Here is a 24865-nt window from a genome sequence, read left to right on the forward strand (position 1 = left end):
GGCTCCATGTTTTTCACAGATAACGCATCAACGCATATGATCCAGCCAGACCTGTTCCCGTGAAGAATTCACCTCAGTTGCGATTCTAGATTTGACTGTGTAACACCGAAGTGTGCTCCGTTCATTGAGCAAAAATGAAGTTGATTGGTTTGTTGCTGTGTTCGCTAATGTCGGTGGCGCTTGGAGCTTCTTTACTTGATGTTTTGGTAATTTTTAACATTTGTGAAACATGTCTCCGACTGTAATTCAAAGTGCGTGTTTGTTTTCCTTGCAAGGCTCGTGTCCGTCGGGATAACGCCTCACAAAGCAACCAAGGTCCGGTGAGTTTCGGCTTTCCTGTGTTCAATTCCGGTGGTCCCTTCCCTACTTTCGGAGGTGGTGGAGTTGGCGGGTGGCCTCAGGTTGGTGGAGGTTTTGGCGGCGGAAACCTGCAAGGCCGATTCAATTTTGACGATTTGCCGAGTAAGTGTTTGTATGTTTTTTTTATTTGTATTTTAATGGTTAGAAGGTTACAGATTTATAAATTTCACATTGAAACGTGAATGTTGTGTTGAATGTTCACTGTAAAAAAGATTGAACTGATTTTTGTTTGCAGTATTCTAGTTAAAATAAATTGGAGGGTTAACTTTTGTTTGTTCGCTGCAAAATTGGGATGTTTTCACGCTAAGTGATAATTCTACCTCCTAGAGGTTATCGCTGTACATAGGACTATCACTAATAACGAGTGCATACATAAATCAGCTAGTGAACCTAATTTATTCTAAATCGTGAGTATGTTTTGGTCGTTTACTTGAGGCGGATTGTACACAAATTGTGAAAATTCCTTTTAACCTAAAATATTCCAAATGATTTGAATCCTGTTTTAACCCAGAAGAGCAATGGTGATTGGGGATTACTCATTCTAAACCACCAATAATTTCCAATCCCATCCGTTTTTTATTGAAATCAGTTGGGTAAAAATCAACAGATACTACCAGAATTATGTTCACTTATACCCAAATTTTTAAAGGGATACTATGGGTAAGAGTTTGGTTTTGTTAGGTATGCTTTTAATATTTTTCCATTTCAAATCGTTTATTCAGACCCGGTCCTTAAATTTTCAAAATCCAATCCTCAAAAACGATGATTTCACCTGATCCCTTAAATATTTTTCCTACTTTCATCTTGATTTGTTGATGGAGTTACCTCTGCTCTTTAGTATTTTTTTGGAGTCTTTCAGGCATAATTAAAACAGTACGAACATAGAAATCAGGTACTTGGAACGTCCGTTTTTTCATTAAACCACTGCAGCGGCAGGGAGTCGAAATCGCATCGATTCAGAAGGTTCGGTGGCCGAATTCCGGAGTAAGGGAATTCCGTCCAATAGACCCTATTGCACTCACTTCTTTTAAGTACCACTTCTACTACAGTACAGAAAGGCGACAAATTGGACTGTGGGAACTATCGTGCGATTACCGTTCTGAATGCCGCCTACAAAGTGCTTTCCCAAATCAATTCCAGCCGCCTCTTACCCCTAGCCAACAGATTTGTGGGAAGTTATCAGGCCGGCTTCGTGGAACGACGGTCTACGACGGACCAAATCTTCACCATACGGCAAATTCTCCAGAAATGCCGTGAATACAGAATACCCCACACACCACCTATTCATCGCCTTAAAGTCGCGTATGACACTATCAACCGAAAAGAACTATGAAAGGTCATGGACGAAAACGGCTTTCCGGGGAAGCTGATTAGGCTGATAAAGGCTACGGTGGATGAGTCGCAGTGCTGTGTGCTGATTTCGGATGGATGGTCGGGTCCATTTAAATCCCGCAGCGGGCTTCGACAGGGTGATGGTCTCTCCTGCCTGCTATTCAAAACTGCGCTACAGGGTGTAATGAATCGAGCGGACATCAACACGCGGGGTACGATTTTCAACAAATCCAGTCAATTCGTTTGCTTTGCTGATGACATGGACATTGTCGGCAGAACAACTGCGGCGGTGGTAGAGCAATACACCTGACTAAAACGCGAAGCAGCCAGGATTGGACTGCAGATAAATACGTCTAAAACGAAGTATAGGCTAGCCGGTGGAGCCGAAGCTGACCAACAACGCCTAGGGAGTAGCATTACGATCGACAGCGATGAGTTCGAGGTAGTCGATGAGTTTATTTATCTTGGCTCACTGGTTACTGAGGACATTGATACAAGCCGAGAGACCCGGAGGCGTATTACTAGCGGAAGTCGTGCCTACTATGGGCTCCACAAGCAATTGCGATCGAACAGACTAAGCCTTTCTACGAAGTATGGCCCATACGGGTATGTAACGTGGATAATGCTCGAGGAGGACCAACGAGTGCTCGGAGTTTTCGAACGACGGGTACTAAGAACGATCTTTGGCGGCGTGCAGGATAACGGAATATAGAGGCGAAGAATGAACCATGAACTCGCGCAATTCTACGGTGAACACAGGATTCAGAAGCTGGACGGATACGCTGAGCAGGGCACGTTGCAAGAATGCCGGACGACTACCCTGCGAAGATGTTGTTTGCCTCGAATCCGGTAGGAAGACGACGACCTGGGGCGCCTCGGGCAAGATGGGTAGACCAGGTTGAGCTAGATCTGGCAGAGGGTACACGATGTCCCAGAGATTGGAGAGCGGCAGCTAATAACCGAGTGAATTGATTATATTGAAGATCTGGGTGGATGAACAAATGACTGGTTGGAAGGCCTCATATGCCCGATCTACAAGAAGGACCATCGAACTGTCGGAGCATTACGTTGTTATGTTGTTATGTTTTTGTTGAGACCGGTAACGGAATCCTTCGTTGGTGAAAACCAGGCTGGTTTTCGACAGGGGCGTTACACCAATAAGGTATATACAAAAGAGTGGCAGATGAGCCTAGTTGCCAGTGTTTTTTTTTTGGACCCCACTGCGACCAGTAGTTGTTTTGATCTATTGTGGCATTGTCCGGACGTTTTTGCAGTTTGCACATTTCTGTTTTTTTTACCATTTTGCAGTACTACTTATTGAGAAGTATCTGTATCTGTAAGTATCTGCTCCGTGTTATAGTGCTTTTTGTCTTCTCCTTCAGACTTAGTAACCTACTACCACAGACTAACAGACGTAACACTGGAACCTAGCTCCATCGCCACAAAAAACGTTCATTTCAAATTTTCAATCGAATAACAGTCAACGCGCGAGAACGTCGTCTGGGGCGCTGTCATGCAATCTCATACATATTTTGTAGTTCCCCATTTGACACATGCAGTAACGCTGGCGCTGATGTCGAAATACATGACGCAGCGCGAACAAGACAGCAGATGGTGCTAGTGTTATTAAAGTAAAGTACTGGAATCATCCAAACGATGATTTTATTGAAAATTTGTTCGACGTGTTATGTCTGTTAGTCTGTGCTACTACCTTCCTTATCGACCTTATCATATCCTTCCGCTGGCTGTCACTCTAAAAGCATATCTATGATATCGAAGCTTTAGATCAGTGGTTATTAAGTCTGGAGGGAAGTTACTACACAAAAGTACTGGAGGGAAGTTACTACAAAAGTACTATACTTTTTGTCTTCTCATTCATATTTAGTAACCTACTTTCTTCCTTATCGATTCTATCATATCCTCCTGCAAACTATCACTCTAAATGCATATAACGTGCTACAGTCTATGATATTATCGAAGCTTTAGACGAGAGGTTATTAAATCTGGAGAGAAGATTTTGTGTGGAAGAGCCTGAGAATAAACCCATACTTAAAATCCTTTTTGCGAACGAATGGTTTGGTTCTACTAAGATTCGAACCTATCACCATTCGCTTGTCAAAGCGGACTCTGTAACCTCGCGGCTACGAAGCTCGACTTGCCAGTGTTAGAGCGCAACATTTTTCGCGGGCTGAGATTGCGACGTCACAACAACCCATTGAGCAAAGTAAGACATAGCAAAATGTATGGAATTGATTTCAAATCGTATGAAATGTCTCATATATTAATTATTATTCTGGACAGAGAGGGTTTAAAAATAGTAAACTTTTCCACAAAATCTTTTATTTGATATTTATCACTCATTCGGAGGCATAGATGATGCAGTGAAAGTATTTTTTAATCGATCTTATTCAAAATGTCGTCCATTTTTCAGGTCAACCGAAATCTATCGCTCTTCTCCTCTTTGTCATAAATTACCATAATTAAATCCCTTTAAATTTAATTTCATGTCTCTCTATGGCTTCTTTTAGCCTCTCCCATACGTCAAATTTTATTCCACGTTATGTGTGTGTGAGATTTGGAGAAATTAGGGGAAAAAAGATAATAAATTGTTTTAAAGTTTTAAAAATTGACAAATCTAGAAAAAATAACAGCTAGTTTGAGTTCTATATGTTTTATTAAACGTTTTATTTAATTTATTCACGTACGTAGAGTGTTCATAGGATAGCACGTTTCAGATAGCAAGTCACCATCGACCCCCATCGGAGGAACTTTCTCATCTACACTTTGAACCAGATCGGCCGGAGAAGTAGATTTTTTGGCTGGTGCTTGTATCTAGTGTTGCCTTACCAGCTCTGCTATTCGCCCAGATCTGGTCTTCTTTCTGGCTCGAACCGTCCATGCCGATGGATTCACTGGAGATGGCGTGAACATTGATGAAACGACTAAAACAGATACGACTGTTATTGAAAAAATACCTTCCAATGTTAAAATGAGCCGGGAATCAGCTTGGAACGAATGCTCGAAGTGCTCTGCACGGAAATGTTACAAACAAACACAAAACTTTGTGGGATCTGCTACCCGGTAGAACGAATGCCAGCATTTCCGCACATCAGAGTTTCCGGGGGAAGTTTGAAAGCTTATGCCTACCGTTTTGGCCGGATAAGCTGAGACACCGTAAAATTTCAATATACACGATGGCATTAACGTTTTGTACATAATTTAGAGCATTCATTAATCAATTTTCCAAAAATCCGCACGGCCTGACGAAGGTAAACAAATTTTGTGACGTCACAACTTTTTACTCGCCAGCTCTGATCGCTTCGGTTTTTTTTCGGGTGTACACGTCTTTTAGACGACGACACCAGCACTTATCAAACTTATCTGCCACTCCTTTGTATATACCTTATTGGCGTTTCACGACGGATCAAATTTTCACCTTGTGACAGTTCCTGGAGTATGACTTGCAGACTCAACATCTGTTTGTAGTTTTTGAGGCGATATACGACTCAGTGAAATGAGATGAGCTGTGACATATCATGATGGACCACGGTTTCCCGACGGAACTAATTAGGCTAATTCGCACGACGCAGAAGGGCCAAAATAATGCGTGCGGATAGCTGGCGATACATCATCGCGTTCGTAGCTTTAGATTGAAGCATCGCCATTTAAAGGGCTATTCCCACTGCTTCCGATCCGGGACCGGGCCGGGACCGGGCCGTGGCTGATCCGTGTGTCATCCGGGCTCGTTTGAGATTGATTGCATGCGTTCTTACGAACGCATCCACACCGACGCGACGTGCCCAGACCTGAGCAGCGCTGAGTTGCCGTCGTGCTGCCGCCGTGCGAGAAAAAAACTATCGTTGCCGACGATACTTTGTGTTGCCGGGAGAGTGCACGGAAGGCATTCGGGTAGATGCGTGTATGTAGTAGTAACATATTTTCGGTTTAGCTTTGCATTTGCATTCATGCATATTGCCGTCACAGTCAAACGTTGAATTATAGTTCGGGAAAAGTGTTGTGTTAAAAAAGTGTTGTGTTTTCTCAGCCAGAGCGCAGCGCAGGCACGGTTCGTACACGGCGCAGTGTGAATGCATTATAGTCCCGGACGGGACACGGACACGGCCCGGATCCGGCCCGGTCCCGGAACGGAAGCAGTGGGAATAGCCCTTAAGGGCTCTTCCCACTGCTTCCGTTCCGGGACCGGGCCGGGACCGGGCCGTGGCTGTTCCGCGTGTCGTCCGGGCTCGTTTGAGATTGATTGCATGCGTTCTTATGAACGCATTCACACCGACGCGCCGTGCCCAGACCGGGGCAGCGTTGAGTTGCCGTCGTGCTGCCGCAGTGCGAGAGAAAAACTATCGTTGCCGACGATACTTTGTGCTGGCCGGAGAGAGCACGGAAGGCACTCGGGTGGATGCGTGTATGTTGTAGTGACATATTTCGCGCGGAGTGAGCTGCGGTATGAAAAAAAGAGAAAGACGTTCTTTCACATACACACATCAACATTTCTCAGCCAGAGCGCAGCGCGGGCACGATTCAAGCACGGCGCAGTGTGAATGTACGAAAAGTCCCGGACGAGCCCGGTCCCGGCCCGGTCCCTGAACGGAGGCAGTGGGAATAGCCCTTTAGGTGCAGTATGTATAGCAAAGAAACGGTACGATAATCACGAAATCTCACATGCTCCTTGGTTTTGCGGACGACATTGATATCATCGGTATCGACTGCAGCGCCGTAGAGGTGAACTCCAGGCCTTTCAAGAGGCAAGCGGCGAGGCTGCGACTGTACATTAGCATTGTCAAAACAAAGTACATGGTAGATGGCAGAAGGCATTGGAGTTCCGGTGGTGTTGGTGCTAAAGTGGAGATTGATGGCAACAATTTGAGAAAGTTGCATTCGTTTATCTTGGTACGCTTATGACGTATGAGCCGCGAAGTGAACGACGAGTTGCCACTCGATCAGGGCCTTCTACGGACTTTATGGGACGCTGGTCCTCCCGGTTTTCCTTTACGGACATGAAGCATGGATGCTGAAGGAAACTGATGGACGAGTACTCGGAGTATTTGAACGTAATGTTCTGCCATCGATATTTGGCGGTAAATTGGAAGATGCAGTGTGACACAGACGCAAGAATCACGAGTTGTATCAGGTATACAAACATGCTGATATAGCGGGACAGGCTTCAGTGGGCTGGACATGAAGCTAGGATGCTTGATGAGAGAGCCGCCAAAACTATATTCAGCAGAGAACCGTTCGGCCTTAGACCGGTAAACGATCCGTCGGCCAACAAAGTAAAGTCAGTAAGTTATTTCTTTTGCGCATACATTTGGCCTGTACTGTATCGCTCTCATTTGTTTTGAAGCTTTTGGCCACATTTTTTCCCTTTCTGTTTAACTACAGCATCACTCACCGTCCTCGTTGACAATCATGATTGATGGAATCTCGATTTTGATATGCCTGTCCAAACTGTCTTGAATGTTCAAAATAACTTGCGGAGAAATCCAAAAAGTTTTGGCATTTTATAAATTCAAAACGAATCTAACTTGGTTTCAGATTCATGTGAGCTATTTAGAAAATTTTTCTCTTCGGTATTTGCTTCTAATTGTGTTTCTAACCACAACGCAAGTCGCGTCGCTGCCAATGTTCCAGTTGACCTTATTGACCTTGACATTTTTGAAATAACGCCTCAAATGCTTTTTACGCTGCAAGAAAACTGAAAACTTCCTTCTCCGTTGGTTTGGAAGCACTCCTATATGTTTCAAGAGTGGTGAACGTTAAAACATAAAAAAAATTATCGTAGAATTACTAATCTGTGTGCGGCATCTAAGTTGTTTTCGCAATTATTGTAAGCAGTGTTATCCTGAACTGCTTGAAAAATTAAATTTCCTCCGATCAATATTGATTTATACCTGGCCGTTCCGTAGCAACGAACCTCATGGACTTCACATCACACTGTGTCGCTGAAATTGAACGCAAAGCGCAAGTCGATGTTTTTTACACCGATTTAAAAGCAGCTTTTGATCGCATCGAACATTGTATAATGCTGAAGAAAATATCGGGATTGGGAGTTTCGTCACGTGGTTGAAATCATTTCTGTGTGATAGAACGTTGCAGGTTAAGCTCGGCGCTACTGTCTCTACTTCCTTCACGAACAAATCTGGTGTACCGCAAGGTAGTAATCTTGGGCCACTACTTTTCATCATCTTTTGACGTAGAATACGTCTTACGGCAACAATTACAGGGACCCAATTTCAATACAGGGATCCAATTTCAAAACCGAAAATATCGAGAGCGTCACAAAAATTGTCCAATTTAAAATGTTTTAAACCCAGTCAGTTTCCAACCGATTTCTGTCATTTTTGCAGCAATCGATTGAAAAATCATTTAAGCACTCGTCCAAATGCAGAAAATTGTAATCTGGTTGTTCAAACTATTGTAATATTGAAAATTGTTGAACATTGTCGAAACGCAAATATCGACTTTTGATTGGTCGCTTGCTGCCTTTCCCTAAAAAGGACGACAGAATGGAGTACCTAGTTAGCCGGAAATGCACTCTTTGGGCTATATAAGAGAGACTGTTTCTCCTCAAGCAAATCAGTTACTAGCAGCAGGCAGTAGCAGCGGACATCAACACTATATATATAAAGTGTGTGCACATAACGTGTGTGAATATCTGTAGCGTAAGGTGTGTGGCTAGCGTGTGTGTGGCTAGCGTGTGCATGTCTATAGCTTGTGTGGCTCGCTATTTAGTGTGCGTGGTTTGTTATATAGCGTACGTGGCTTGCTATATAGCGTGTGTGGCTTGCTATATTGCGTGCGGCTAGCGTGCGTGGCTTGCTATATAGCGTGTGTGGTTACACCCAACGAAAACGGGGAACATTTTATTACTTTAGGGCAATTTTATATTACTTATTGTGTCTTATGACTGCGCATTATACACAAAGAGTAACAAACAAAAAGTAATAAAAATTATGACGGCCACACGCTTGTATGTGTTTCTGGAGGAGAACATACAGCCAAGCACCGCAATGCATGTGTTAGCAAGACTTCACTCGCTGCATTTGTATTGATGCAACGATCAGGTTCATTTTTGTCCCCTTCATCCACACATAATCAGAATCTCAACCGTCAACCTCAAATGTCTAATTAGAAACACTTTCGTTTCGTCCCCCAGTGTTTACTTGAAATGGAAATATGTAATACTGTCTGACCAGAGTTGCCGAAGTTGCGAATTTTGTCTGGTTAGGCACGAGTATTGTATTTTCAAACAGGTGCAAATGAGTTTCCATGAACCGATGAGTATGTGTTTTAGATATTTTGCAGGAAAGCGAATGTTTTTGTTTTTCTCTAACGCAGTTTACAGATCGTGATGTCATTTCAAGACGTATTTCAAGTCTTTGAAATCACCAACGTTTACATACCCTATGACGGGGAAAATGCTGCTTGGCAGCTCTTGACATATTTCTTCTCTACTCCGTATGCGAACTAATACACGCACACCGGATGAATTGGAGATTGAAGAAACTTGTAACATGTGCAGCATAAGCGACGGTGTGTGATTTTTTTTTGCTTGAGATGGAAAGGGAGCAGTTTTGACAGAAAAAATCTTGCATGTGGTTGAAACGACCATTATTAGATAGTCGTACTCCCGTAACACGTGCTAAATATATGGCAGTATGTGTTGTTGCTTGACTGAGAAAGAATTTTATTGCCTTTTAAGTAATTGGTTTGTTACCCAATTTTGTTTACGCAATTTTGCGCTATAGCTTCTAAAGTAATAAGGAAAAGTTTTGCGTGTAGCATATGTGGCTTGCTATATAGCATGTGGCTAGCGTGCGTGGCTTGCTAAACAGCGTGTGGCTAGCGTGTGTGGCTTTCTATATAGCATGTGGCTAGAGTGCGTGGCTTGCTATATAGCGTACGTGGCTAGCTGTAGCGCGTGTGTGCATGTTTATATTATGTGTGGCTTGCTAAATAGCGTGCGTGGTTTGCTATATAGCATGTGCATGTCTAGCGTGTCTGTGCATGTTTATAGCATGTGTGGCTTGCTATATAGCGTGTGTGGCTAGCAGTATAGCGATTGAAGTTTTCATATATAATTGCTAATAAATTACCTCATGTAGAATTTAATTATCACTGTAAATCTTTCAAAACTAAACAAAAAATTTGCCATGTTGAAAAAAAAATTATTCTGTTGTCAATAAATGGCATTGACAACCACAACTACCTTAAAGTTTATCTGAAGAATTTCTGAGCTAGTGAGCCTGAATCACATAATTTTTCGCGCAAGTCTTACTAATTGCAGCAATCAGTTGTAAAATTATGTACGCTATCGTAAAATGCAGAAAATTGTTATTTGAACTGTTATATTATAGATGTGGAATGCACTATTTGCCCTTGACTATAGCCTCTTCGTAGCCACTGCCTAAATTAAGATATCTTTGAGCAACTTGATACAAAAGACAGCCTCAAAACAATTCTATTTCATTCTTGTTTTGGATACGGCAGCAAGTGAAACCGCGGTGCCGGCTACAGAGGTAAACGTCATCTGAAGCAAAGAGACTATTAAATTAATTAATCCCAATTGAGTGTATTCCCAAACCTATTCCAAAAAATACACAGACATAAAACAGGCTGTCGTATTCTACGTTAGCTCTGCGGTCGTGTCTTATAAACAACCTCTTCAACTATTTTTCAACGACGCGGCTAGTGCTCTAGGAATTGGTTGCAGTCGTGTTTACGCCAATGATTACAGTCCCTACTGAACTGTTTCGTGACGTGGTGTAAACTAAATGCCTTGACACTGAGCACGGCAAAATGCAAAGTGATTATATTTCACCGGATTTAATCACCGATAATTTTTATGTACGCAATTGATGGAATGGTGCTAAACAGAGCCGGTCACGTAAACGATCTTGGCGTTATCATGGACCAAAGATTGATTTTTGAAATCCGCACAATGATCGTTTCTAAAGCCACTGGACAACTTTTTTTTCCTCTGTGTGGACTCATCACTGCGACCAGAGACATTTTGATCTATTGTGATATTGCCCAGGTGTTTTCTGTACTCCGCACTTCATATTATTGGCAGTATCACTATTGAAGTGAATGATACACTTTTTCATTTATATCCGTGCTTGTGTGTGAGAGTTTACCCTTTCATTTCAAGCTTACTGCTCTACTATACCGAGCCTCTTTTCTATCCTACCAATATCGCCAAATTACAATTCCCTGAACTGAGGCTACACCTAACGTTCCTCTCTGGCCAGGTTTATTCTAAGAGGGCTCTATTATGTCAAGAGGAAGGAGTCTTATCGAACCTCGTTCCTCCTACCAACAACAGCGTCACAATCACAATTCCCTGAAGAGGCACTCAATGCTTCACCTCTGGTCAGGTTTATTATTAGTAGGACTTGTATTTTTGTCAAGAGGAAAGAGTCTTATCGAAACCTCGTTCCTCCAGCCAAGACCGCGTCATAATTATAATTCCCTGAAGAGAACTATTATACGTTACTCAGAACAGTTTTATCATAAGAGGGACTTTTTTGTTAGGATGAAAGTCAGCAAGGGTACTATAGAATTCAGCTTGAAGGAAGGGTATGTGGTGGAGAGCCTGAGAATGAACCCATGTTAAAGTCCTTTGACAACCAAATGGCCTGATTCTACTAAGATTCGAACCCACGACCACTCGCTTATCAAAGCGGACTCTGTAACCTTGCGGCTACGTAGCTCTCTAGAGCTTCGCACTAGACAACTTGGTTTCATCGCAAATACTGGACGTGATTTCAAGACATAGCTAAGATTTTAAATGGCAAAATAGACTCACCAAAATTCCTATCCACGATAAATTTTCGTGTATCACAATGCATGCTGAGATCTTCATCGATGCTACTAAATACATTCCACCGCACGAACTATGGTTGCTACGAGCCTGCAGCATACATGGTTAAAATTTTCGCAAATGTTGAAAATTTTTTTAACTTTTGTGAATCCACACATATTTTTTAAAAGAAAATTGTTAGACTAAGTTCTTTTTAACTATCGATTCATTAAGACAACTTTCAGATGATGCTATAAACAAATAAACAAACATGAGTTCTCCGGGTCATTTTCCTGTCGATTCGTCGAATGATACGTTAAGTTGTAATCACGCAATTCGTGTCTCCAGTATTGGCCCAGCTCCTGGGCGATGCGTAGTCGTTTCAGAATTGATCTATTCTGCCGCTCCACTTCGCCGCTGGATAGTATGCAAAATTTTGAATATAGTGGATTAACAAAACTTATTCGTCTATCGTCTTACGTCTATCTCCGTACACACAGTGCTAACTTGAGGAGCATTATCTGCACACTTAATTTATCTCGGCAAATTTCCCAACAGCTCATCGAGCTAGGCGAAGTTTTCAATGTCAGCAATATATTTCGACGAACATTCAGCAAATGTAAAGATTTACCGTAAAACAGTAAGTATTAATATTGCATTTGCCGAAGTTCTTGAGAGTTCTGCCGAAAACTTGTAGAATATTTCGCTGAATTTATCAGCTGTTCAGTTCTCGGCAATAAAATCTAAGTGTGTGCCTTTATGAACGACAGAATCCCGTCTATTCCAAATATAGAGGATGGCAATATAAAAGTGATACAAGTATTCGAGTGTCTCTCGTTTTATTTTCTGTTACAGCATGACAAACATCTGAACATGGTTTGAAAGAGTGACGTGTTTACTGTTTATTCGGAATAAATACAGTCAGTTTGCAGTTCCGCTCTCAAGAAAATTGCAATGGACTCAAATAGAGAACAAATGAGGGTCTTGCACCTGCAAGGAATGACCTTCATCGAGATAAGAATCATCTGAATATAAGCGGATTATTCGTCTACAGGACCATCAAGCGTTTCAAGGATACAGGCACGGTCGTTCCCAAGAGGAAACCTGGTAATAAACGGAGTGTTCGGACTCCAGCGATCATCAAAGCAGTGAAGGAACGTTTCCGACGAAATCCAGCCCGTTCGGCAAGAAAAGTGGCGTGTGAAATGAACATGAGCCACCCTTCCATGCAAAATGTGATCGAAAAGGACCTGGGATATTCAACTTTTAAAAAGCAGAAAATTCACGGATTAACTAGAAAAAATATTGCCGACAGGCTGGCTAGATCTCGGTGCCTACTAAGAGCGCACGCAAGTCACATAATTTTTTATTTCGGACGAGAAGGAGGCAACTTTGAACAAGCAAAATGACCATGTTTATGGAGCATGTTCAGAAATTGTGTAGGCAGAATTTGCCTTGTTTCATCAGTTCATCTGAATGGCCTGCGTCGTCACCGAATTGGAATCTGCTAGAATTCAGTATCTGGGGATACATGCTAGGAAAGTTGGCGAACATTTAAGGCATTTGAGTTTGGACACATTTAAAAAACGGAACGAAATGCCGAACGAAGTTATGCGGGCGACTTGCAATGATTTCGAAAGGCACTTTCACGCTGCCACCCTGTAGATTCGTCGTCAAGCTTAATTTGCAAAAAGGTTTTCTTCTTCCTAGTTTGCCTTCCAAACCACGACGAGTGGAGATGCGGTAGGTCTTATTTTCGGCTCAACGATTTCACAACGAAGAAGCGTATCTAATTTCTTGTTGACAGCCCAAGTATAGATGACAGTTCTAAAAGGTATGCTATTCACGTGGATGCATTAGTATTAGTGATCGTTATGAACTTTTTCCAATTTTGTATGAAATTTGAAATGATTTTGCATTTTAAACTAAACTTATAAAACATACTCTCCTGAAAAGTTATAGAAATGATGTTGAAACATGTTTTATTTGTGGGGAATACATGAACATGCTGGGGTTTAGGTAAAATATGCTGTTTTTCATCAATTTGCCGGTAACCTTCTTGCACTTTTCGTTTTTTTCTTGTACTCTAATAGCGCTTCTAAATAGAGTCGCTTATGTTTCATACAGTAACAAAAGTCATGAGCTATGACAATGACTATGATTATGCTCCAACTATTGGAAATATAGCATTTTTATGTATGTTATTTCCACATTATGTCGCAATTTTTCACACTAAATCTAAATTAATTTTTTTTTCTTCATCTATAGTTTATTTGACACGGCACAAATACAATTCAATGTTTAACGGCGCCAATTATATCTGGTAGCTTACTTTCTAAAGTATCTTAATAACTAAAAGCAAATTTTTTATCCTCGCTGCCGACTACGAGCTGAAACTAAATCTAACTTAAAGCTAGAATATTTTGCATTAAAAGCACAGGTTTGCTGTTTGATGGTTTTCATTGCCATAGGTAAGCAGCATATTAAATTTGTTCCGCTGCTGGGCCAAGATATTACGGACTGGCATATTGGGTTGTTTCCATCGGGCCTTGAGAGTATCGTGCGGGTCTGATTGCTGTTTCCGGATCCGGGGTCCTAACGTGTTCTTGTCGTTTGGTTGGATGTAGGCGGAAGGGGATAGGACTAAACTGGGGCGTGGATGGATTTCAGGAAAACGTATATAAGGGACATGTAGGATAGGTCACGGCTCGCCAAGACATCACGAACAGGAACAGCCGGCTGCCTACCTTCGGCCTGCAGGGAAGCTATTAATCTAGACCTGGCGTCACGGTGTACAGGGCATGACCAAACAACGTGCTCTATGTCGTGATAACCTTCACCACAGGCACAGATACCACTCTCCCCGAGCCCAACACGACGGAGATGCGCGTCAAATCTATAGTGATTGGACATAAGCCGGGGCATCACGCAAATGAAATCCCGACCTACATCCAACCCCTTGAACCACGGGTTCGTCGATACCTTGGGGATTATGGAATGTAACCACCTTCCCAGTTCCCCCTTGGTCCAAGAATTTTGCCAACTGATGATCGTATTCTGACGTACAAATGCGAAAAATTCATTAAAGGCAATTGGTCTTTCATAAATATCACCATTTGTTGCGCCCACCTTAGCCAAAGAGTCCGCTTTCTCATTACCCGGTATCGAGCAGTGAGAAGGGACCCACGCTAAGGTAATCTGAGTAGATTTTTCGGATAAAGCACTCAGATGTTCCCGTATTTTCCCCAGGAAATACGGAGAGTGCTTAACATCTTTCATCGATCGGAGAGCCTCAATGGAACTGAGACTGTCCGTAAAGATGAAATAATGGTCCGTGGGCATTTTTTCGATAATCCCTAGGGTGTACTGAATTGCAGCTAATTCTGCGACGTAAACAGAAGCAGGATTATCGAGCTTATGGGAGACGGTTAAATTGTTATTGAAGATACCGAAGCCAGTGGACCCATCAAGAAGTGATCCGTCAGTGTAGTACATATTGTCGCAGTTGATGTTTCGATATTTATTGGAAAAAATTTTAGGGATCTGCTGCACGCGTAAATGATCCGGGATTCCACGAGTTTCTTCTATCATGGATGTATCGAAAAACACAGTAGAATCAGAAGTATTTGATAAGTCGACACGATTTGGAATATTCGAAGAAGGGTTAATATTTTGGGACATGTGATTGAAATACAATGTCATAAAACGGGTTTGAGAATTAAGTTCGATTAATCTTTCAAAATTTTCAATCACGGGACGGTTCAAGACCTCACATTTGATTAGAATACGAGAAGACAGGCTCCAGAAGCGGTTTTTCAATGGTAGTACTCCAGCTAAGATCTCCAAACTCATCGTATGGGTCGACTGCATGCAACCCAAGGCGATACGCAAACAACGATATTGTATTCGCTCCAGTTTGATCAAATGTGTGTTTGCTGCGGAGCGGAAGCAGAAAAACCCGTACTCAATAACAGACAGTATCGTTGTTTGGTAAAGCCTTATAAGGTCTCCTGGGTGGGCTCCCCACCATTGTCCGGTTATTGTACGAAGAAAATTCACTCTTTGTTGACATTTTTTCATCAGATACTTCACGTGACAACCCCAGGTGCCTTTAGAGTCGAACCAGACACCAAGATATTTGTGTACCAAAACCTGAGAAATCGTTTTACCCATTAATTGTGTTTGAAGCTGAGCAGGTTCATGCTTCCTAGAAAAAACTACTATCTCAGTCTTCTCCGGAGAGAATTCGATACCTAGCTGTAAGGCCCAAGCAGACAAATTGTCCAAGGTATCTTGGAATGGTCCTTGCAAATCGGCAGCTTTGGCTCCTGTAACAGAGATTACACTGTCGTCTGCAAGTTGTCTTATCGTGCATGAATTTGCCAGACATTCGTCGATGTCATTTACATAAAAGTTGTAAAGAAGGGGGCTTAAACATGAGCCCTGGGGAAGACCCATGTAGCTAATGCGAAAAGTTGCCAAATCGCCGTGCGTAAAATGCATGTGCTTTTCGGACAACAAATTGTGCAAAAAATTGTTCAAAATTGGAGAAATTCCTTGTCGGTGAAGTTTACCCGAAAGAATGTCAATAGAAACGGAATCAAAAGCCCCCTTAATGTCCAAGAACGCAGACGCCATTTGTTCTTTGCGAGCATACGCCAGCTGAATATCTGTTGAAAGCAACGCAAAACAATAATTCGTCCCTTCGGCACGGCGGAAGCCAAATTGAGTATCTGATAGTAGACCATTTGATTCGACCCAATGGTCTAAACGACGGAGTATCATTTTTTCCATCAATTTCCGGATACAGGATAGCATTGCAATCGGCCTATAAGAGTTGTGATCAGAAGCTGGTTTCCCTGGTTTTTGGATGGCGATCACCTTCACTTGCCTCCAATCCTGCGGTACAATGTTTTGCTCCAGGAACTTATTGAACAAGTTCAACAAGCGCCTCTTGGCATTGCCGGGTAGATTCTTCAACAAGTTGAATTTGATTGTATCTAACCCAGGCGCGTTATTGTTACAGGACAGGAGGGCAACTGAAAATTCTGCCATCGTAAAAGGTGATTCTATCGCGTCGTGGCCCGGAGACGCATCGCGAACAATGTTTTGCTCAGGAACAGAGTCCGGACATACTTTCCTGGCAAAATCAAATATCCACCGACTTGAAGACTCCTCGCTTTCGTTGACCGTTACGCGATTCCGCATTCTTCGGGCTGTGTTCCAAAGAGTGCTCATCGATGTCTCCCTCGACGTCTCGTTCACGAACCGACGCCAATATCCGCGTTTCTTTGCTTTAGCCAAACTTTTAAGCTTGGTATTAAGCTCCGAATACCGTAAATAGTCGCCAGGTATACCTCCCTTCTGGTAGGCCTGAAACGCGTCGGATCTTTGCGTGTAGACATCGGAGCACTCTTGGTCCCACCACGGAGTGGGAGGCCGTTCTTTGTTCGTTACGCCGGGATATTTCTTCGTTTGGGCTTGCAACGCGGCGTCGAGAATCAAGCCCGCGAGGAGGTTGTATTCTTCAAGTGGTGGATGATGTTGAATCGACTCGACCGCTTTTGAAATCATTTCCTCGTATAACTTCCAATCGACATTCCGTGTGAGGTCATACGGAATGTCAATTGGTCGCATGCGAGTTGACCCGTTTGTAATTGAAATAAGAATAGGCAGATGGTCGCTACCGTGAGGATCGAGGATTACCTTCCATGTGCAATCCAACCGTAGCGACGTCGAACATAAGGATAGATCCAAAGCGCTTGGGCGCGCTGGAGGTTTCGGGATACGTGTCATTTCACCGTTGTTTAAAATAGTCATGTCGAAGTCATCGCAAAGGTTATAGATTAAAGAGGAGCGGTTATCATTGTGAAGGGAACCCCAAGCCACACCATGAGAGTTGAAGTCTCCCAAAATCAAACGTGGCGAGGGAAGAAGTTCTATTAAATCAAAGAGCAGCCGTTGCCCAACCTGTGCTCTGGGAGGTATATATATTGAGGCAATACAAAGCTCTTTACCTTGTATTGTCATTTGATATACGACAACTTCGATGCCTGGAATCGAGGGGAGGTTAATACGATAGAAAGAATAGCACTTCTTAATCCCTAAAAGTACTCCTCCATATGGGGTGTCTCGATCAAGGCGAATAAGATTAAAATCATGGAAGTTGAGATCAATATTTGAAGTAAGCCAAGTTTCACAAAGGGAAAATGCATCGCATTTGTTTTTATTTATCAGAACTTTAAACGAATCAATTTTTGGTAAAATACTTCTACAATTCCACTGTAAGACAGAGATAGAATCCTTCATATACGCAGTTGAATTAGGCATCGAAGGATACAATCGCTGCAAGGAGGGGCCATTGGGCAGTTAACTGCTTCAAAAATGATCTAACTGTTGGGAGGAATGCTGTAAGAAAAATTTTAATTGGATCGGGTATATTGAAATTTTCAAAAATCCAGTCCACAATGTCAGAAAATTTCACTAATCCAGAGTTTGTTCCATCAACTGGATGTGCAAAAGGAACAACTGGGGTTTTAGATGTTCCTGGCAGTGCTGGGAACTCCTTCTGGGACTTTAAATTTGCAAGCCCAGGAGGAGTTTGCTTCGGTTTTTCCGCAGCACTGTTTGGTTTGTTCGTACTTTTCATTACACTTTGGGAAATCTTAGGACCTTTACGGGGAAGTTTAGGAGAAGAAACATTTTTCCTCTTCCTAGACTCCCCAGGATTGGCATAAGATGTTCCCGCTGATGAATCGTCAGAATCGGTTTCATCGGAGGGCAACAGATCAAAGGGGTTCGATGTTATGGTAGAAGTGGTCACGGTCTTCTTCAGCATCTCAGCGTAAGAACGCTTTGAACGCTCCTTAAGTGACCGCTTGATTTTATCTCTGCGCTGCATGTACACCGGGCATGTGGAGAGCTCATGCTGGTTTTCCCCACAGTGAATACATTTTTCAGCATTAACACTGCAAGAATCTTCCGCATGAGTCTCCCCACACTTGCTACATCGTGCCTTATTGCAGCAGTAGGCGGCTGTGTGGCCTAACTGCTTGCAATTGGTGCAATTCATAACACGGGGTACATACAATCGCACAGGCAGACGAACCCGGTCGATCGAGACGTGGCTAGGGAGTACAGATCCGGCAAACGTAACGCGAAACGAGTCTGACGGAGTGTAAACTTTTTTACCGCCAACGAGAGACATGGACCGCAATTGCTTACAATCCAAAATCTTCGCCTGTGTTTCGGTATTTTTGAAGCAACCGGTTGCGCTTTTAAGGATACACTCGACAGACAGACTCGAATCGGTTATGACACCGTCGATCTCCACGTCTCGTGCGGGTATGTAAACGCGATACTCGCGTGTGAAGAGCTCAGAGCAAGCGATAGCATTGGCCTGTGCCAGATCACTGACCACGACACGGAGCTTGTTAGGTCGGACCTTGGAAATTTCGGTCACGGCCTTGTACCCCTTCGTCAGGTCTTTTGAAATTTGCAGTATGTTTAATCGCTTTGAATTCACTCCTGCCTTTGGACGAAAATAAACAGTATAGCTGCCCTGTTGAGATCCGTCCGGGTAAAGCCTGGGGCGAGGGGGGACTGGAGAATGAACAGGGGAGGGGGTAACAGAAGGGTCAGGGTCAGGGGGGTTCGGGGATGGTGGCACGGGAGGCGAGGGATCTATATCCATCGCGCTAAATGTAGCGCACTAGCGAACTAGCGCCGACAAGAACACGTACCTCTTTACTTCTTCCTTCCAGCAGTGGTTGTCCGATCGTTCGAAGCTGCACCCAAAGCAGCCAGCAGCACCAGTACAGCAGCACCAATACAGCCACCAGCAGTGAGCCGGGTGTGAGATCACTCAGCACAGCGACACGGACTCGACTGTCAACTGATGGCCTTGAATAATACACTCTTTTGTTTGGCTATTCGTACACACGGACCGGATTGTAATTGTCCGTTTCTGTCGAGTGTTCGACGCGGAATGTGTGAAATCTAAATTAATATCAATTTCTAGTGTGTTTCAACTGGAGATTCACTCTCCAACCAAAAAAATCAGATATAAAACAATATAAAACGAGAAATTTCCAAAAATGTTCTGAATTCCATACAAAACGCGAAATTTTTCATAACGAGATTTGTTTGTGTGCGTGGATAGACAAAAATGTAGAATACCTTGTAGAACTGTCATCATACTTGGGTTGACAGCTGCTTCCAACGGAAGAGGTAGGCAGCGCATAGGCTGGAATACAGGATCAATGTGAATGAATGCTTTAACACCTTTGATAATCGTGAAAAGCAGTAGTTTATCATCGACCTTATTATTATTCATTCGAACTTTGAGGATTCCCAAGCAATTTCCCGTAGTGTTACCGAGGAGGCAACGCTCTCCGTCTTTGACAACTAGAAATTTAGCCCGAGTCGTCTTTATGCTAAGAAAGGTCTCATCGAGTACTAAGAAAATCCTTAATACTACTTTTCTACACGCTCGTAAATAATAACTCATGAACTGACAACTCTGACTCAGTTTAGAACGATGTTCGTAGACGTCAAAAAATGAGTAGAAGTCCTTTTTGATTTTGAGTAACTTTGACTCACTTTTTGGGTTCCCTTCATATAGCTTCTTTCTGAGTAACGTCGCATTAAACGACGTCCATTTTGAAAGATGATTACGATGTGCTTCAGTTTGTGACATATGTATTTAATTGTGTGCGCCTCAGAAGGCATTATAACTGTTTACTTTTATTACAAGGGAATTATTGATGAACATGTGGTGTCGTTTATTGGCCGTGGCGGATTTCTAGCCAGTAATGAAACTGAACTGTACCCAAAAAATGAGTAATGTCGTACTCAAATTTTGAGTAATAATGACTCGTTTTAAAGACGCCTAGTGTTACTCAGTTTTGAGTATTTGTTGAGTTACTCAATTTAAGAGTTGTTCCACTTTTTACGAAAATGCGTCAAATGTTACTCATTTTAGAGTTATTATCTACGAGCGTGTACAATTTGTAACATTTGCACAATACGAAAAAAAAAACTACTATTTTTGTACGCGACACCATAATAAAGAACCTGTTTTTCAATGACCTACCAATTGAATCTACAAAATAGCAGCCACAACTGCATTTAGGCTCTGAATACGCGCATAAAAACTTTTTACTTTCTGATGTATCACATGCCGATAGCTTCAAAATAGTATCATTTAAGCACATTTTTTAAAAATAGTGTCAAAACTATGATTTTATTAATCTTTTATGAGTGTTTTAATCCAATCATTTAGTCAAGTTTTGCATGTAAATTTAGATGAAACAAACGTTTTCCGTGAAGTTCAATTTACCCTCTTACACATACACAACAGTTCTGGGTCAGATATGCAGTTTGAAACTTTGATGTCTTGGCGTAGAAGAGCTAGGAATGTGTCCAATGAGCCTTTGTAGTTCACAATTCGTTCCTTCGACGAACCAGTTTGTCGACCATTGCATCGTACTATTTTGAGACCAGGAAAGTTGCCATAAGCCACGAGAGAACATCCCAAAGACTCCTCCCATGTTCTCCATTTTTTGCCAACGTGCTTGTCTCAATCTGGTTGCCTCTGAAATTTGCACCAGGCGTTTCATCTGAAATTGAAATATACACAAGCACTTTTCAACAAACCCTTTCAACAGGTTAGCGTAGATAACGCTTCAATTTTGTTTCAAATCAACAACAAAAACCATCATTGTGCCGTGCAGTCTTGGCATACTCATCGTGTGTAACAAAGAGGCTCATATAATTTGCACAGAACACAGAAGCATGTTGAAAAAAAAAAACGGATGAGTTGATTATTTTTTTCGTGCGCTGGAAGCAAATGCACACTGTGTAAAGAAAGCCAAACACGCAACATCAGAAAGCTTGTATTGTGAAGAGCTAGCGCATAAAGCACTCGCAGAGAGACTTTTTCGATTACAACTGATAAAATATAGATAGCGAACATGTATTGCTCATTGATAAGGGCACTATGATGAACATTTTAGCAGGTTGAAAACTTTTCTGGCTCTTTCCTTAATAACCTGTTCTGTAGCGTCTACGTAAGGCTCTGCGCTATGCTCACTGTGTTATACTCACTGAGTTTTTTTACTATCACGGTGCAGGTCTATGATAAATTTAGCCCAGACATAGTTAATTTTCTCAACAGAACGCAGCTTTGGCTCGCCTACTCATATGTGTAGTTATATTCCACACTCTCTACGCGCAAAGGCACCGCTCAAGAACGTTGTGCTTTTTTATTTGCTCATCACAATGCCTACTAACAAACTGATGTGAAGCAATTTATGTGTTGAAAAATGCACAAAGAAGAGCAAGGGGACAAGACTGGTGCCGTGTCAAATAAATGTTGTGAAAAAAAAAACAACAAAAACCACTCTGATTTTCGCTTGTTCGTGGAACATTCTGCTCATTTTCGCATTTTCCACTTCTTTCGGAAGATCAAGTCGTCTCGGAAAATCCTGGCGATTTCAACCATTTCGAATCAAATTTTCCGACCCCGCATAGAAAATCCCTACGATTTTCGCCCATTTCTGAAAAGTTCGGCAGAAATCGCGGAAAGCCCTTGCCGGCAATCGCAACAATTCGGGGAATACTTCTTATTACCTACAGAAAAAAAATGACTTAACGCACGCATGTTTCATGCAGAATCTTCAAAATTCGTTCAATGCCGCTGTCGTGATGTCGTCCTAGGAATTATCAGTTTCTAAATTTTTAATCTTTGTACCCAGTCAGTTGTTTTCAAACACCCTGTGTTCAACGTTGACATATACTGCCCATAATCGCATATTTGTAACATTTACAAAATTGGTTGTTCGAGCAAATCGCACTTTTATATTTTGACCTTAAATGCTTTGTTCGCAATATGTTCTTGCAAATAGACTCTTCAACTAAACTGCGTATCAGGAAGAAAGCACTACTTTACACTCTGTATACTTTAAACATTACTTGTGAAGTCAAATTGGTTGAAATTTTTGCAATGATACATTTATGCCGTCACTTTCAAGCTACTTTTGGAATATATCAGAGGGAAAATGAAGTTTTTCATGTATTCAACAAGCATGAGCTGAACACCAGAAACGGATCAACCGGTGGTTGGTTACCAGACCAGTATAACTTCCGAGTTCCAAAGGATGCAGATGTGGATTTGGATGGAAGCTTTTTTGACAAAAAAGTTGATAAAGTTAAGTAGTGTGGCAATTATGCGGTTATTTACGCTATGTGACAAAACAACTTGGTATTTTTTACGACTTTTTTCACACAAACATAAGCATATTTTTTCAGATGTAAAAAGTACATACTATTCTAAGCATTTCCCAAAAAAAAGCAAGAAATCCATAAAATGTCGAATGTTACAATTATGCGATTACAGGCAGTATACGTATATCAGACTCTAAATATTCTCTTTCAGTGTATCGCACTTGCTATGAGCGGAACATAACGAAACAGTTTATCGTTATACTCAAATTATTTTTCATTTCAACCAAGAACCGGCGAAAATTTCAATAATTCAAACAGTCATTTTGATTACTAAAACACAGTAATATAAAAGTTAAATAGAAAATGGTTTCACTGAGCGTGACAATTTCCTACGTGCTCTTCTGTTTCGATCAAGTAGCAAACATTTCAAAGTCACTCACGGACACAAATCAACAAAAACAAATCAAATCAACATAATATAATATAAAAAAATTCATCTTTGGATGCAAAATTAGAAGTTATAGATGGGGATTTGTAAGAAAGAGTTTTATTCATTTATAATTATTTCATATTTTGCAATTTCCTTTGATTTGCTTTGATTACTGCTTTGAATACATTGTTCTGGTTTCACACTTTATTAAACTGTGATTTTTTTACTGCAGCTAAAAACACGTGCTAATGAAGCAAACAAGTTTATATTAATGATAGTGATATCAACAATTACGCTTTTTCTCAACTTGTTGAACATAATATAGTACCGTGATCACCGCTACTCTAGAAACCGATCCGGTTCCCTGTACTGCTGGGTGAAGAATTTAAGTCTACGGTAACCGAATATGGGCCAGGTTGTTCCCCAAATTAATACACACATATTTATCATGCTTTCGCTCTGAAACGCGCTGGATTATTATTAAAGTTTATTTTTTCTTCTGCACTTTTCCAGATGTTGAAGGAGGGCAAGTCACCAGCGGTGTAAGTTGTACGTACTCCAAAGATGGAAAGCAAAAATGCACCCACCACCAGCATCACGAACGCAACAAGAACTAGAAAAGTGAGAGCCGGAGCGAATGCTGCGTTAATCTGTACCAAATCTATCCCTGTCTGGGTAATAAACAAAGAATGAAATATATTGTTTCCCGAAATAGGCAAACTCTAACTTTACTGTTTTTTATATCACAACAAAGTTTCAATTTTACGTAATCAAAATAACCATAATCAGCAAATTGCGAATTCATAAAAAAACGGTTACACAACAACCCGAATTCGAAACATGCGAGCTCATGGTTCGCGAACAGCGACCGGATGGCCTTGCATATTGTATCGCGGCTCCTCCAGCCCAGAGGAAGAAACCTATCATCCACCTATCATCGATGGGCTGTTAACCGTTGCGAATTACGATCGCTGCAGACCGTGGAGGTTCGCAACGGTCCCGAAGGCGAACTTTACACATGATTAGCCGCAACGCAATACGCCATATCTTGCCATACGGGCATGCCGCGAACAGCCCGCATTCTGGAAAACTCACTCGCTGGTGTTGGCCTCCATGAGCCAACAACATACACACATATAATGGTGCAATAATTTTCGGTTCTCATATTGTAGATGTTCTTTTCTTATTTGCATGCATATTTCGGTTCTGCGCCACTGAAACAGTTATCGGCAACCGGGAACCACCAGTTTACGGTAAGCCGCCAGCCAGCGCGCAGAGACGATAACATGCCCGCATGAATGAATAAGAAATTTGGCTGAATGATATTGTTTCTTTGTGGTTGTCTGAAAAAAAAAAAAAAAAACAATAAAATGCTTTTTCGGGAGAGCGAAACCAGTTTCAACTGGGGTTTATGCAAGATTTCGTCGCTTGTCCCGATTTTAAATTCCCATTCGTATTCATGATTAGGTGCATAACTTGTAGTCTTAGGTAGAATTGCATAGAGGAATCTGCTGAGGATGGAAAAAAAAATCATTCCCAGTTCGTTGATCTCCTCTTGGAGTAATGCATGTACCCGAGATCGTATCAGTGGACTGTGAGAATCCTTTTCGAACGAAGATTGAAGCCAGATTGTAGAAGATTAGTGCGCCTGAGAAGAGGGATATTTCTTCTCATCTAGAGGTGCCTGTTCATCTTGGAAC

The 24865-nt window shown here is 41.9% G+C and overlaps 1 protein-coding gene across 1 annotated transcript; it reads left to right on the plus strand.

Moving 5' to 3' along the window:
* Window positions 1–43: 43 nt before the first annotated feature.
* On the plus strand, window positions 44–23891 carry LOC129722964 (uncharacterized). Its single transcript, XM_055676855.1, has 3 exons — window positions 44–206; window positions 276–462; window positions 23679–23891. The coding sequence occupies exons 1-3, from the start codon at window positions 135–137 to the stop codon at window positions 23780–23782; spliced, it is 363 nt and encodes a 120-aa protein (XP_055532830.1). The 5' UTR covers window positions 44–134; the 3' UTR covers window positions 23783–23891.
* The last annotated feature ends 974 nt before the right edge of the window (window positions 23892–24865 follow it).

This window comes from Wyeomyia smithii, chromosome 2 (assembly GCF_029784165.1).
Source record: "Wyeomyia smithii strain HCP4-BCI-WySm-NY-G18 chromosome 2, ASM2978416v1, whole genome shotgun sequence".
NCBI lineage: Eukaryota > Metazoa > Arthropoda > Insecta > Diptera > Culicidae > Wyeomyia > Wyeomyia smithii.